General features: G+C 41.3%; 1 protein-coding gene across 1 annotated transcript in view; it reads left to right on the top strand.

The window, feature by feature from the left end:
• RBL1 (RB transcriptional corepressor like 1) overlaps nucleotides 1-11,521 on the top strand; it is a 34,411-nt gene extending 22,890 nt beyond the window's left edge. Inside the window, exons 20-22 of the mRNA XM_083359252.1 lie at nucleotides 5,827-5,963; nucleotides 9,722-9,883; nucleotides 10,581-11,521. Of these exons, the coding sequence (XP_083215378.1) occupies nucleotides 5,827-5,963; nucleotides 9,722-9,883; nucleotides 10,581-10,751 (470 nt within the window). The 3' untranslated portion in view covers nucleotides 10,752-11,521. The remainder of the gene's footprint in view (nucleotides 1-5,826; nucleotides 5,964-9,721; nucleotides 9,884-10,580) is intronic.
• The last annotated feature ends 2,112 nt before the right edge of the window (nucleotides 11,522-13,633 follow it).

The following is a 13,633-nucleotide window of genomic DNA, read 5'->3' as shown; positions in this document are numbered from 1 at the left end:
GGAGACTTGTTTCGGAGGATCCAGCCTCTGTCACCCCTTCTCTTAGCTGGGCAGCTGAGAGAAAGGGGCGGCAGAAGCTGCATCCCCCGAAAGAAGTCTTCGTCGCTGAGAGAATGGGCGGCAAGCTTCCCCACCCCACACTTCGCAGAGCGCTTCAACGCCTTGTTCTCTCGTCTCACGGAGACTTGTTTCGGAGGATCCAGCCTCTGTCACCCCTTCTCTTAGCTGGGCAGCTGAGAGAAAGGGGGCAGCAGAAGCTGCATCCCCCGAAAGAAGTCTTCGTCGCTGAGAGAATGGGCGGCAAGCTTCCCCACCCCACACTTCGCGGAGCGCTCCAACGCCTTGTTCTCTTGTCTCACGGAGACTTGTTTCGGAGGATCCAGCCTCTGTCACCCCTTTTCTTAGCTGGGCAGCTGAGAGAAAGGGGCGGCAGAAGCTGCATCCCCCGAAAGAAGTCTTCGTCACTGAGAGAATGGGCGGCAAGCTTCCCCACCCCACACTTCGCGGAGCGCTCCAACGCCTTGTTCTCTCGTCTCACGGAGACTTGTTTCGGAGGATCCAGCCTCTGTCACCCCTTCTCTTAGCTGGGCAGCTGAGAGAAAGGGGCGGCAGAAGCTGCATCCCCCGAAAGAAGTCTTCGTCGCTGAGAGAATGGGCGGCAAGCTTCCCCACCCCACACTTCGCGGAGCGCTCCAACGCCTTGTTCTCTCGTCTCATGGAGACTTGTTTCGGAGGATCCAGCCTCTGTCACCCCTTCTCTTAGCTGGGCAGCTGAGAGAAAGGGGTGGCAGAAGCTGCATCCCCCGAAAGAAGTCTTCGTCGCTGAGAGAATGGGAGGCAAGCTTCCCCACCCCACACTTCGCGGAGCGCTCCAACGCCTTGTTCTCTCGTCTCACGGAGACTTGTTTCGGAGGATCCAGCCTCTGTCACCCCTTCTCTTAGCTGGGCAGCTGAGAGAAAGGGGCGGCAGAAGCTGCATCCCCCGAAAGAAGTCTTCGTCGCTGAGAGAATGGGCGGCAAGCTTCCCCACCCCACACTTCGCGGAGCGCTCCAATGCCTTGTTCTCTCGTCTCATGGAGACTTGTTTCGGAGGATCCAGCCTCTGTCACCCCTTCTCTTAGCTGGGCAGCTGAGAGAAAGGGGCGGCAGAAGCTGCATCCCCCGAAAGAAGTCTTCGTCGCTGAGAGAATGGGCGGCAAGCTTCCCCACCCCACACTTCGCGGAGCGCTCCAACGCCTTGTTCTCTCGTCTCACGGAGACTTGTTTCGGAGGATCCAGCCTCTGTCACCCCTTCTCTTAGCTGGGCAGCTGAGAGAAAGGGGCGGCAGAAGCTGCATCCCCCGAAAGAAGTCTTCGTCGCTGAGGAATGGAATGGCGGCAAGCTTCCCCACCCCACACTTCGCGGAGCGCTCCAACGCCTTGTTCTCTTGTCTCATGGAGACTTGTTTCGGAGGATCCAGCCTCTGTCACCCTTCTCTTAGCTGGGCAGCTGAGAGAAAGGGGCGGCAGAAGCTGCATCCCCCGAAAGAAGTCTTCGTCGCTGAGAGAATGGGCGGCAAGCTTCCCCACCCCACAACTTCGCGGGAGCGCTCCAACGCCTTGTTCTCTTGTCTCATGGAGACTTGTTTCGGAGGATCCAGCCTCTGTCACCCCTTCTCTTAGCTGGGCAGCTGAGAGAAAGGGGGCGGCAGAAGCTGCATCCCCCGAAAGAAGTCTTCGTCGCTGAGAGAATGGGCGGCAAGCTTCCCCACCCCACACTTCGCGGAGCGCTCTCAACGCCTTGTTCTCTGTCTCACGAGACTTGTTTCGGAGGATCCAGCCTCTGTCACCCCTTCTCTTAGCTGGGCAGCTGAGAGAAAGGGGCGGCAGAAGCTGCATCCCCCGAAAGAAGTCTTCGTCGCTGAGAGAATGGGCGGCAAGCTTCCCCACCCCCACACTTCGCGGAGCGCTCCAACGCCTTTGTTCTCTTGTCTCACGGAGACTTGTTTCGGAGGATCCAGCCTCTGTCACCCCTTCTCTTAGCTGGGCAGCTGAGAGAAAGGGGCGGCAGAAGCTGCATCCCCCGAAAGAAGTCTTCGTCGCTGAGACAATGGGCGGCAAGCTTCCCCAACCCCACACTTCGCGGAGCGCTCCAATGCCTTGTTCTCTTCGTCTCATGGAGACTTGTTTCGGAGGATCCAGCCTCTGTCACCCCTTCTCTTAGCTGGGCAGCTGAGAGAAAGGGGCGGCAGAAGCTGCATCCCCCGAAAGAAGTCTTCGTCGCTGAGACAATGGGCGGCAAGCTTCCCCACCCCACACTTCACGGAGCGCTCCAACGCCTTGTTCTCTTGTCTCACGGAGACTTGTTTCGGAGGATCCAGCCTCTGTCACCCCTTCTCTTAGCTGGGCAGCTGAGAGAAAGGGGCGGCAGAAGCTGCATCCCCCGAAAGAAGTCTTCGCCGAGAAAATGGGCGCTGAGATTTTCTCGGCGAAGACTCACCTTCTCCCGTTCACCTTCAGCAGCTCCGCCAGGCCCCGTCCAGTGCCCTGCTAGCAGAGCTTGACAAATTCAAAAGCTGCTTTGGTTAAACACTGGAAGTTTAGTGATTAACCCACCCCACCCCACCCGGTCTTCTTGCTGTTTCTCCCCATCCTCACTCCTACCCACAGGGGCTCTCTGCCTCTTCTAATACTTCTTTTTCTTTCTTTCTTTTTTGCTGAGGTGTGCGTCTCTCTCTCTCTCTCTCTCTCTCTCTCTCTCTCTCTCTCTCTCTCTCTTCTCTCTCTCTTCTCTCTTTCTCTCTCTCTCTCTCTCTCTCTCTCTCTCTCTCTCTCTCTCTCTGTGTGTGTGTGTGTGTGTGTGTGTGTGTGTGTGTGTGTGGTGTGTTATCTCGAACCAGATGGGATGGCAAAGTCAAATGCAAATGGGGATCTTGCAGATCTTGCCCTGCCTTTCCCAACCACGGTTACCTTCTGTTCTTGATGAGCTCACGAGTGCTCAAGGACAAAATAGGGCAGGGCAGAGCCGGCAGTTTAAAAATAGGATGCAGATAAAAGGAAAGGTAAGGAGGGGTTCAGGTTGAGAGGAGAGGCTGCATAGCCTTAGTGTAACTCCTGTTTGGGCTGACTGGGTTGCCTCCGATGGGCTCTGACAGTGGAACAGAATGGAACAGAAAATATGGAATGGATTGGAACAGAACGTAGAACAGAACAGAACAGAACAGAAAAGAAGAATAGAATAGAATAGAAATATAGAAAGTGAATAGAATAGAATAGAATAGAATAGAATAGAATAGAATAGAATAGAATAGAAATATAGAAAGTGAATGGAATAGAATAGAATAGAATAGAAATATAGAAAGTGAATAGAATAGAATAGAATAGAATAGAATAGAATAGAAATATAGAAAGTGAATAGAATAGAATAGAATAGAATTGAATAGAATAGAATAGAAAGTGAATGGAATAGAATAGAATAGAATAGAATAGAAATATAGAAAGTGAATAGAATAGAATAGAATAGAATAGAATAGAAATATAGAAAGTGAATGGAATAGAATAGAATAGAATAGAAATATAGAAAGTGAATAGAATAGAATAGAATAGAATAGAATAGAATAGAAATATAGAAAGTGAATAGAATAGAATAGAATAGAATAGAATAGAATAGAATAGATGGTAATAGAAATAGAATAGAATAGGAATATAGTAAAGTGAATAGAATAGAATAGTAGAATAGAATAGAATAGAATAGTAGATAGAGAATGGTAATAAGAATAGAATAGAATAGAAATATAGAAAGTGAATAGAATAGAATAGAATAGAATAGAATAGAATAGAATAGAAATATAGAAAGTGAATGGAATAGAATAGAATAGAATAGAATAGAATAATAGAATAGAATAGAATAGAATAGAATAGAATAGAATAGAATAGAATAGAATAGAATAGAGCTGGAAGGGACCTTGGAGGTCTTCTAGTCCAGCCCCTTGCTCAAGCAGGAGGACCTATACCAGTGGTGGTGAACCTATGGCACGCCTGCCAGAGGTGGCACTCAGAGCCCTCTCTGTTGGCACGTGCGCCACCACCGCTGCCAGCAGCAGGTCCTTGTTGGTTGGTGGACTGGAAGAAAAGGGAGGGGGAAGCATTTTACATGCGTGCATGCGCGCACGGGGCCACGAGCAGGCACATGCTGCAAAGGGGGCGGGGCTAGTGCCTGCGTGATACTCACTAGCCCAGCCCCGTTCTCACGTGATGCGGTGCCTTGTATCTGCACCCTGCGGCACGGCGGTTGGCGTTTTTGTGCCTTGCGGTATGGTGGCCCATTTTTTGCTCCCCCTTTTTTTTCGTGCCAGAGACGGCACTCAGAGGCGCCTCCCTGTCCCCTCCCCCGAGGGCACCAGAATGCCGATGCTGCCTTGGCACTTTGTGATAAACAAGTGGGTTTTGGCTTGCGGTTTGGGCACTCGGTCTCTAAAAGTTTCGCCACCACTGACCGATACCATCTCAGACAGGTGAATGTCCAGTCTCTTCTTAAAAACCTCCAGTGATGGAGCACTCTTGATTTCTGGTGGCAAGCTGTTCCACTGGGCAGCTGAGAGAAAGGGGCAGCAGAAGCTGCATCCCCTGAAAGAAGTCTTCACCGAGAAAATGGGCGCCGAGACGCCTCATTCTCTCGCTCAGCGGAGACTTCTTTCGCGAGATCCAGCCTCTGCCGTGCTGCACCGAGAGAACAGCAAGCTGCCCCATTCTCTCGGCGGAGCACTCCACCGCCCCATTCTCTCGGCGGCTTGCCACCCCGTTCTCTCATCTCAGCAGGGGGATCCAGCCTCCAGCTGCTGCATTTCTCAGCCTCGGCTTATACTCGAGTCAATAACTTTTTCCAGTTTTTGGGGGTAAAATTGGGGGTCTCGGCTTATACTCGAGTCGGCTTATACTCAAGTATATACGGTAAATGTATACTTGACAATAGGATGCTCTTGAATGTTGCCTGATTATTCAAAATTAGATGGAAGCCATTTTCTTTTTAAATATATAGGTTTGAAAATACTATTTACGGTAATCTAAATTCTTTCCCTATAGTCTTAAATTAAAACATTCTAACATATTTAAAGGCTGACTGTTACATAAAGGAGAGAATAGGAGCAACCAGAGTAATAATCATGTTTTTATACAAATAAGAAAATGTAGTTGAAAATTTAACCTGTAGGCTTAACAAATATGATCAAGATATTTGCTTTGTGACCTCCATTTTCTGATCAAGTAAAGCATTTTAGTTCATGATATAGGCAGTGACTTGGATTTTATAGACCACAGACCCAGAAATAGAATTAAATCTATTCTAAGAAGCATGAGGTTTCTTCAATATTTTTCCCAACATAAATGTACTTACTAGAAGGATGTCCATGTTCAATAGGGTTTACTCTCTTAATTAATTCGTGACATGACATTTAGCCATGGTTTTTTGCTGGTTTTTTTCATATAGTGTATATACAGAAATCCAAATGAATGTGTTGTGCTATTTTGTTGCTAACAAACTATCAGTGATACTGACAGTGGTAGGTAGAGGACCTTGTCTGTATTCAACACATAGTGATCTGATTATATCATGTATGTGGACTAATTCAACTCATATTTATTACAATACCATTTAGACTACAATCCTATGTATATGCATATAGGACTAACAGATTCCTCTTATTGTGACTTGCTTCCAAATAAAGCATCTAACTGTGTTGTTTGCTTTCATTAATTCTGCAGTTTGGTGGAAAGCCTTTGTGGTAAAGACAACATATTTAAATTTAAAAACTTATTATATTTATCTTGCCCTCTCTCTTCCTTTCAAAGGTGTCTGTGGGAAGATGAACGATTATAGAGATTTGGAAAAAGAAGAGAGAGGGGATCTTATAAAGTTTTACAACACTATTTATGTAAAAAAAGTGATAAACTTTGTATTGAAATATGTTTCCAACCATGATTATATGGTATGTGAATCTCAAATTTCCAGATGGGTTCATAGAGTTTGATTACTGTTTTTTTACGCTTATCTTAGCTACTAAGAAAGGCAGATTGCCTCTAACAATATACACCTGTTCGGTAAGGTTATAATTGTAGACCAAATTCCCAGCTTATATGATTAAGCAAAGCTAGTCATCTAAGTAATAATCTACAGCTAAAGAGTATTCTCCCACAGAGGGCAACTTTTAGCTTTCCAAGCTCTGGCAAAAGCCACATTATTCTCCCTATCCTTTTCATTTACTTCATTTTTTCATGTTTGAATAGTATGACAATTTATTTAATACAAATTTTAAATTAATACCAGGTTGCATTTGATGTGAGCCAAAATTCAATTAGTGCAAAGCTAGTGCACACTCAGTTGAGGCTAGCACATGAAGTTAAAGTTAGTGCATGCAGTTACTGTTGAGGTTTTAGACACTAATGTTGTGTCTGCAAAGTGGAGAAAATGGACAAAAGGAAGCTCATTTTGAACACCCACAACAGAATACCAGAGGTAGGTATGCTGTGGATTTGGATTTATTTTTTAATGTTGTACAGTAATCATTGAAAAGCACATTACTTTTATGTTTTAAAATATTAATTGCCTATTTCCATTAAGATGGAACCAATTATCCTATTTTCCATAGAAATATCTCTTCAACAAATTGAATTTGAATAATTCGACAATTTTATAGGATTCATTAACTGTACTATGGTAATTGCCCTACTTAAGAGTTCTAAGTTGTTAAACTTATTATTTATCTGAATCTCATAGTGTGTATGAATTTAGAACAAAGCAAATGAAAGATGTTCAAAGATAATATATAAGGATGGGTTAGCTAAAATTTTCTAAAAATTAATCACATTTAATTAATTAAATTTCTATACCATTTTTCATAGATGGCAGCATATATATAGTGCTCCCTTCTAACCCTATTAGCATGGTTAGGCTGAAAGAGAGTGATTGACCCAGCAGCAGACGATGTCCAGAGTTTAGGTCTCCCTATTCCTAGCTCAATAACTTAATTATTACATTATCTTTTTAATCCTTTAAACATTTTTTTTGTAACCAAGAGAGGCCTCTCTTATAATGTACTTCAAAACATAACATATCTATCTACTATCATTTGAATAATTGCAAATTGCTTTCATTTATTATAGAGGGTAATTTCCAATGATTTTTAAAGTATTTTTGAAAAATCATTTACAGTTGCAAGAAAAAGTATGTGAACCCTTTGGGATTACGTGGAGTTTTGCATGAATTGGCCATAAAATGCGCTCTAAACGTCATGTAAGTCACAACAATAGAAAAACACAGTCTGCTTAAAATAATACTACACAAACATTAGCTGTTGTCATGTTTTAATTGAACATAAGATGGAAACATTCACAGTGCAGGGTGGAAAAAGTATGTGAACCTTTGGACTTAATAACTGGTTGACCCTCCTTTGGCAGCAATAACCTCAACCAAACGTTTCCTGTAGTTGCAGATCAGACCTGCACAACGATCTGGAGTAATTTCGGACCACTCCTCTTCACAAAACTGTTTCAGTGTAGCAATATTCTTGGGATGTCTGGTGTGAATCGCTCTCTTAAGATCATGCCACAGCATTTCAATCGGGTTGAGGTCAGGACTCTGACTGGGCCACTCCAGAAGGCATATTCTGTTCTGTTGAAGCCATTGTTTTGTTGAATTACTTGTATGCTTTGGGTCATTGTCCTGTTGCATCACCCATCCGCTGCAGAGCTTCAGTTGGCGGACAGATGGTCGTACGTTTTCCTGCAGAATGTCCTGATAAACTCTGGAATTCATTTTCCCATCAATGACAACAATCCGTCCAGGCCCTGAGGCAGCAAAGCAGCCCCAAACCATGATGCTCCCTCTGCCATGTTTCACAGTGGGGATAAGGTTTTGATGTTGGTGTGCTGTGCCTTTTTTTCTCCACACATAGTGTTGTGTGTTTTTCCCAAACAACTCAATTTTGGTTTCATCTATCCACAGTATATTTTGCCAGTAGTGCTGTGGAACATCCAGGTGCTCTTTTGCAAACTTCAAACGTGCTGCAATATTTTTTTTGGACAGCAATGGCTTCCTCCGTGGTGTCCTCCCATGTACGCCATTCTTGTTTAATGTTTTCCTTATTGTAGGTGTGTCAACAAAAATGTTAGCATGTGCCAGAGATTTCTGTAGGTCTTTAGCTGACACTCTAGGATTCCTCTTTACCTCATTAAGCATTATGCGCTGTGCTCTTGCAGTCATTTTTACAGGACGACCACGCCTAGGGAGAGTAGCAACAGTGCTAACCTTTCTCCATTTGTAGACTGTCTTACCGTGTACACATGAACATCAAGGCTTTTGGAGATACTTTTGTAACCCTTTCCAGCTTCATGCCAGTCAACAATTCTTGATCATAGGTCTACTGAGAGCTCTTTTTTGTGAGGCATGGTTCACATCAGACAGTGCTTCTTGAGACCAGTAAACCCAAAACAGGTGTGTGTTTTTAAAGGGCAGGACAGCTGTCAGCAACACATCCAATATCATCACACTGATTGGAGTCAAGGTTGGCTCACTCCTGGCTCTAATTAGCTCTTGGAGAGGTCATTAGGCTAGGGGTTCACACACTTTTTCCACCCTGCACTGTGAATGTTTACATGTTATGTTCAATTAAAACATGACAACAGCTAATGTTTGTGTAGTATTATTTTAAGCAGACTGTGTTTTTCTATTGTTGTGACTTACATGACGTTTAGAGCGCATTTTATGGCCAATTCATGCAAAACTCCACGTAATCCCAAAGGGTTCACATACTTTTTCTTGCAACTGTAGTCATCTTGTTCTAATATTTAAGAATGCATAATTCTTTTTATTTTAGTTACTGTAACATAGCATATTTTTAATCATTGTGGAATAGTAATTGAGAGCATGAGTGGGGAAAATAGGATTGAAATTCTTCTTCAGTTATGAAGCCCACTGAGTGACTTTGGACCAGTCACTGTTTACCAACCTGTCTCTTGGCGTTGTTACAAATTTTACATTTCCAGGAAGAATATGTCATGCTTTGATCTATTGAAAGAAAGGCAAGATATAATTGCAATTTATAAGTTAAAAATAACTCTATTTCATAGATAATTTTCTTTTCACATGCTATGTTCTAAATGTATATATTTTAATGGGAGGTTAAAATTGCTGAAAAATCTACTATCCTTGTGCATTATGAGTTAAAACATCAGTAACAAAAACGAGTTCAGCCGAACTATCTGATGTTGATTTTGCTTTATTTTTTGTAAATAATGGCTACAGCTTCTAGAAATCTTAAGTGAAGAAAAAAGAGCTGTCAACTAGTTGGGGTATAAAATAACTTGGGTAAAGAAATTATTGTCATTTTTGTGAGCTTCAGTTAGATGAGAGGTAAACTGAGAGAACACATGCATACAAAATACAAACAAATTTCAGAAGCAAACAAAAAACCCGTTGTGTAAGCCTTTGTAGTGATTCTACTTATCTAAATAAGTTTGTTAAATACAACTTTATTACACACAACTAGTACTATGGGGAAAGAAATCCTGAAATACTGTCAGTGTTCTACATCTTGTAACTGTCTGGATGCCAAATGGAATAAAAGCAATAATTTTAAAAGAGCAGCTCTCAGATGCAAAAGAGTGCCAATTCTGAGTTAGCACACATTAGCGGTAATTCAAATTACAATAGAAAAGTATCTTAAGTGTAGTCTTTTTTTCTCCCAAGGTGGAAGCCCCTCCGCTTTCCCCCTTCCCCAGCATTAAACAACTACCAATATCTCCTCGGCGAATTTCTCAGCAACATTCCCTTTATGTTTCACCACACAATGGTTCTTGCCTGACACCTAAGAGTGCATTGTTATATAAATTTAATGGGAGCCCTTCTAAGGTAAGATATATGTTTCTAACAATTAAGAGTTAAAAACATAATCCATAAATGTTGATTTCAGTGTAGTCTTTTCTGGTCTTTTTTAAAGACTAGATAGAAATATGATAAAGGTTAAATATTAAACTGAAAATTTGAAAGTGACTCAGCTGCTACCTCAGTTTCAGTTTGTGCTTCATGCACTGACATGAACAATGGGGAGGGTGGATGGGAGGGGAGGTTGCTTGTGGGGAAGTGAAAGTGACTGCTGCTTGGGAAGGGGAACTGCTGTATCTGCCCCTCCCCTGCATCTCCCCAGAAGGCGGTTTCAAAGCAGGCTGGGAGAAGAAAGCAGCTGCATACCAACCTATGCTTAGAGTGACCATTCTCAAAACATCTGGCTTGAACTGATTAGGGTTAGGGTGGGGGCAGGGATGGAAGGCAGCTAAGAGAGGGAAAAGTTGAACTTATGAATTTTTGGTGTGTGATTGCAATGCACTGGCTTCTAATAAAACTACCGTATACCTTTCTCAAGGCAAGGATCATTTCTCTTTAGAGGTTTAAGTTGCAGCAGGTCTGGCAGTGACAAAAATTAGGCTATTATATAAAAATATTAATTGCAATATACAAATGTGTTTTGAAAAATCAAAACAATAAAACATTAAGCTCTTCTAACTGAAATTTAGTATTATTTTTGACTGTGATGTTTTCAATTTGACAGAGTTTGAAGGAAATTAACAATATGATTAAACAAGAAGGACAGAGACCTAAGAAGAGAGCAATATCAATTGATAGTGACACAGAATCACCAGCTAAGAGACTTTGTCAGGAGAATGATGATGTTTTGCTTAAACGTCTTCAAGATGTTGTCAGTGAAAGAGCAAACCGTTAAATCAGCAAAGATGCTGGGAGCACCAAAGCTTTCTTGTGACTCAATTTTCTGTCCTTCCTAAAGTTTTTATGTTTTGTAGCTAGACGGTTATCAATTAATGTATTAGAATTTCAGGATGCTCCATTATAGAAACAAAATTTATAGCAGTTACGAATTTATGTCATTATTTTGAAGGTTTTGATCAGATCTATATTAAGTAATGCATTTTAATGTAACAAAGGTTATTGGAATTATGTGAAAGTAGTGAGCGCCTGTTACTTGTCCCAGCTTCTGCCAACCTAGCAGTTCGAAAGCACGTAAAAATGCAAGTAGAAAAATAGGGACCTTTACGGTGGGAAGGTAACAGCGTTCTGTGCGCCTTTGGCATCTAGTCATGCTGGCCACATGAGCACGGAGACGTCCTCGGACAAGCGCTGGCTCTTGGGCTTTGAAACGGAGATAAGCACCGGCCCCTAGAGTTGGAAACGACTACCACACATGTGCGGGGGAAACTTTACCTTTACCTTTAGGAGCCTGTAAGAAAATCTTGATTTTAACATGGCTTTCTAACATTTACAATGCCTATTATTTCCTGGCATAGTAACTTGGGTTTATGGTTCACTTCAAAATATTTCGGTATTATTGTTTAAAAGAATATTAGGATTTATGCATTATTTTAATATAAAATAAGATACAGTTAGTCATTAATACAGTACAATACGGTGTTTAGAATAGAGATATTTCTCCTGTTAGATAAATGCTTTAAATAAGCTGTTCTGTAAAGCAGGGGTCTTTATCCCCAGGTGACAGCCTGTTTGGAACCGGGCCATGCAAGTGTCAGGCGAACGTGTGAGCATGTGCAGCTCCGTTTGCGCGAGTGGCAGGAGCATGTGCCCACTGCTTGTGCAAATGGAGCTGCACATGCTCTCCCACTGCTTGTGTGAAACCATCCCCTTTCCCCACCCTGCTGCCATTTTTGCCAGTGTTCCGCAAAGCCAGAAAGATTGGGGACTGCTGTTGTAAAGCACTGAAGTCTTAGCTCCTAATAGAATGGCAGTCTTTGTACAGGATAAGCTGGAGTAGGTAACTGATTTTAGTTTTGCTAGGACAATTGTGTGAAAATATACTTTTATCATAGCCTATATTGGTTTACTTTATTCTAAGTTAATTTCCTAAGGGTGATACTGAGCCCTCTGTTGAATAAATGGATGCACTCCTTGTCTATATACTGTACAGAGTTTAAGAGGGTTGCTTCTGCACTATAGATGCCTATGCACTGTATAACATTTGTAAAAAGCATGTTACTCATGCCATTTATAATTAATATTGTTTCTCGCAGGGAAAACCTGTCTATATAATACATTATAGTTGCTTATCTAAGACAAGGTTGTGTCTGACTGTGGCATCTCAAGTGTTCCTCCCCCACACCCGGAAGGCTGAAGCATTGTCTAAATAAGTATCTTCCTTTGCTCTTAAAATGGAAAAGTATTTCTGCTGTATCAAAGGGATAAAAAAGCATCATGATGCTGTGTTTATCATACCATTGGCTAGGTTTAAAAAAGATTTTCCAGCATTTGTTGAGAAGCAGAAAAAAACCCTATAAACCTATGAATTATATCTTTTTCTCCCTTCATCCCAAAAAAAACCTAGCAAACACTGAAAATGATTTTCTAGGAAAATACTTTTTCTATTCATTATCAAAAGTTTTGCTAAGTCAAGAAAAATTATGTCTCAATATCCTAAGGTACTCCAGCCTTCTCTAATGAACTACTTGGTAGCTCTAAACAGAGTCAACCACCTGCTAAGCAGCTGTAAATTTTAACATTCTTTTAAAATAAATTTTTCAACCTGAAAAGCTTATTTTCCTTTGTGTAGTATCTACACAAAATATAAGCCTTATCAAATTAAATGTATGCATAAGATCAATATGAAATATTATAAGATTTTAACTCTAGTATTCAATTTGGCTACATTTTTTTAAAAAAATGGTGAATATTTTTATAAAGAGGGAAATTCATTAGAAAGATTTTATGAAAATATAGAAAGAAGTTCCATCATAACTGTAAAGGATCGTTCTCACCTCAGATATATTAAAAGTCAGAACCATAAGATATTTTATATTTCTCATATATAGAAAGGTTTAAATTTTACTTTTGTAACAATTTAATCAATTCTAAAGGATTTTTATAGTTAATTAGTTCTCCATTGTATAATGCATTGAGATCTACTATCATTTAATAAACCATAAAGCCAAATAATAAGCTAAAAATGTTTTACAATAGACTTAAATATATTCAGTGCTTTTTTTGTAAAAGAAAAAGGTGCCGGAACTCACACATGTCATACAACCTGCCTTACCTACCCTACAAGGTTCCATCCAAAAAAGGTGCCGAAACTCCGTTCTGAGCGTTCTATGAGAAAAAAAGCCCTGAATATATTTATAAAAGAAGTATTTTTCCTTTGGGGAGGAAAAGTGTTTCACCTTTTGAAATATTGGCTTGTTATCACAGAATGTGGCATAAAAGTATATTCAGAGTACAGTTGTTTCAATTATATGCAATTGATTCCTTATGTTTCTTTTCCAGTCAATCAATCTTAATGGCTTACTTTTCTCTCAATGATATAAATCCATTCAAGGCAGGGGAGGTCACTATCTTGGGATCTTCAAAGAAAAAAGTATCCTTCCAGGACTTTAGCTTTTTAAAAAAGAAAAAAAGAAAACTGAACAATGAGTGCTGCTAGGATTTAATGCATGCCAATAGAGGTAGCTAGAGATATTAGATCAGTAGACAGAAGCAGTATGTGAGCAGACATAGCAGCTGCCTCCACTAACTCTTGAAACTACTAAGTGCCAGCAAAGAGATAACAGAAATCCCTAATTTATGAATGCCATTTAGTGGTTG

Source organism: Vipera ursinii, assembly GCF_947247035.1.
Source record: "Vipera ursinii genome assembly, chromosome: 3".
In the NCBI taxonomy this organism is placed as follows: Eukaryota; Metazoa; Chordata; class Lepidosauria; order Squamata; family Viperidae; genus Vipera; species Vipera ursinii.
Note: the sequence above shows the minus strand (reverse complement) of the source record. Positions and strands in the feature narration are given on the sequence as shown.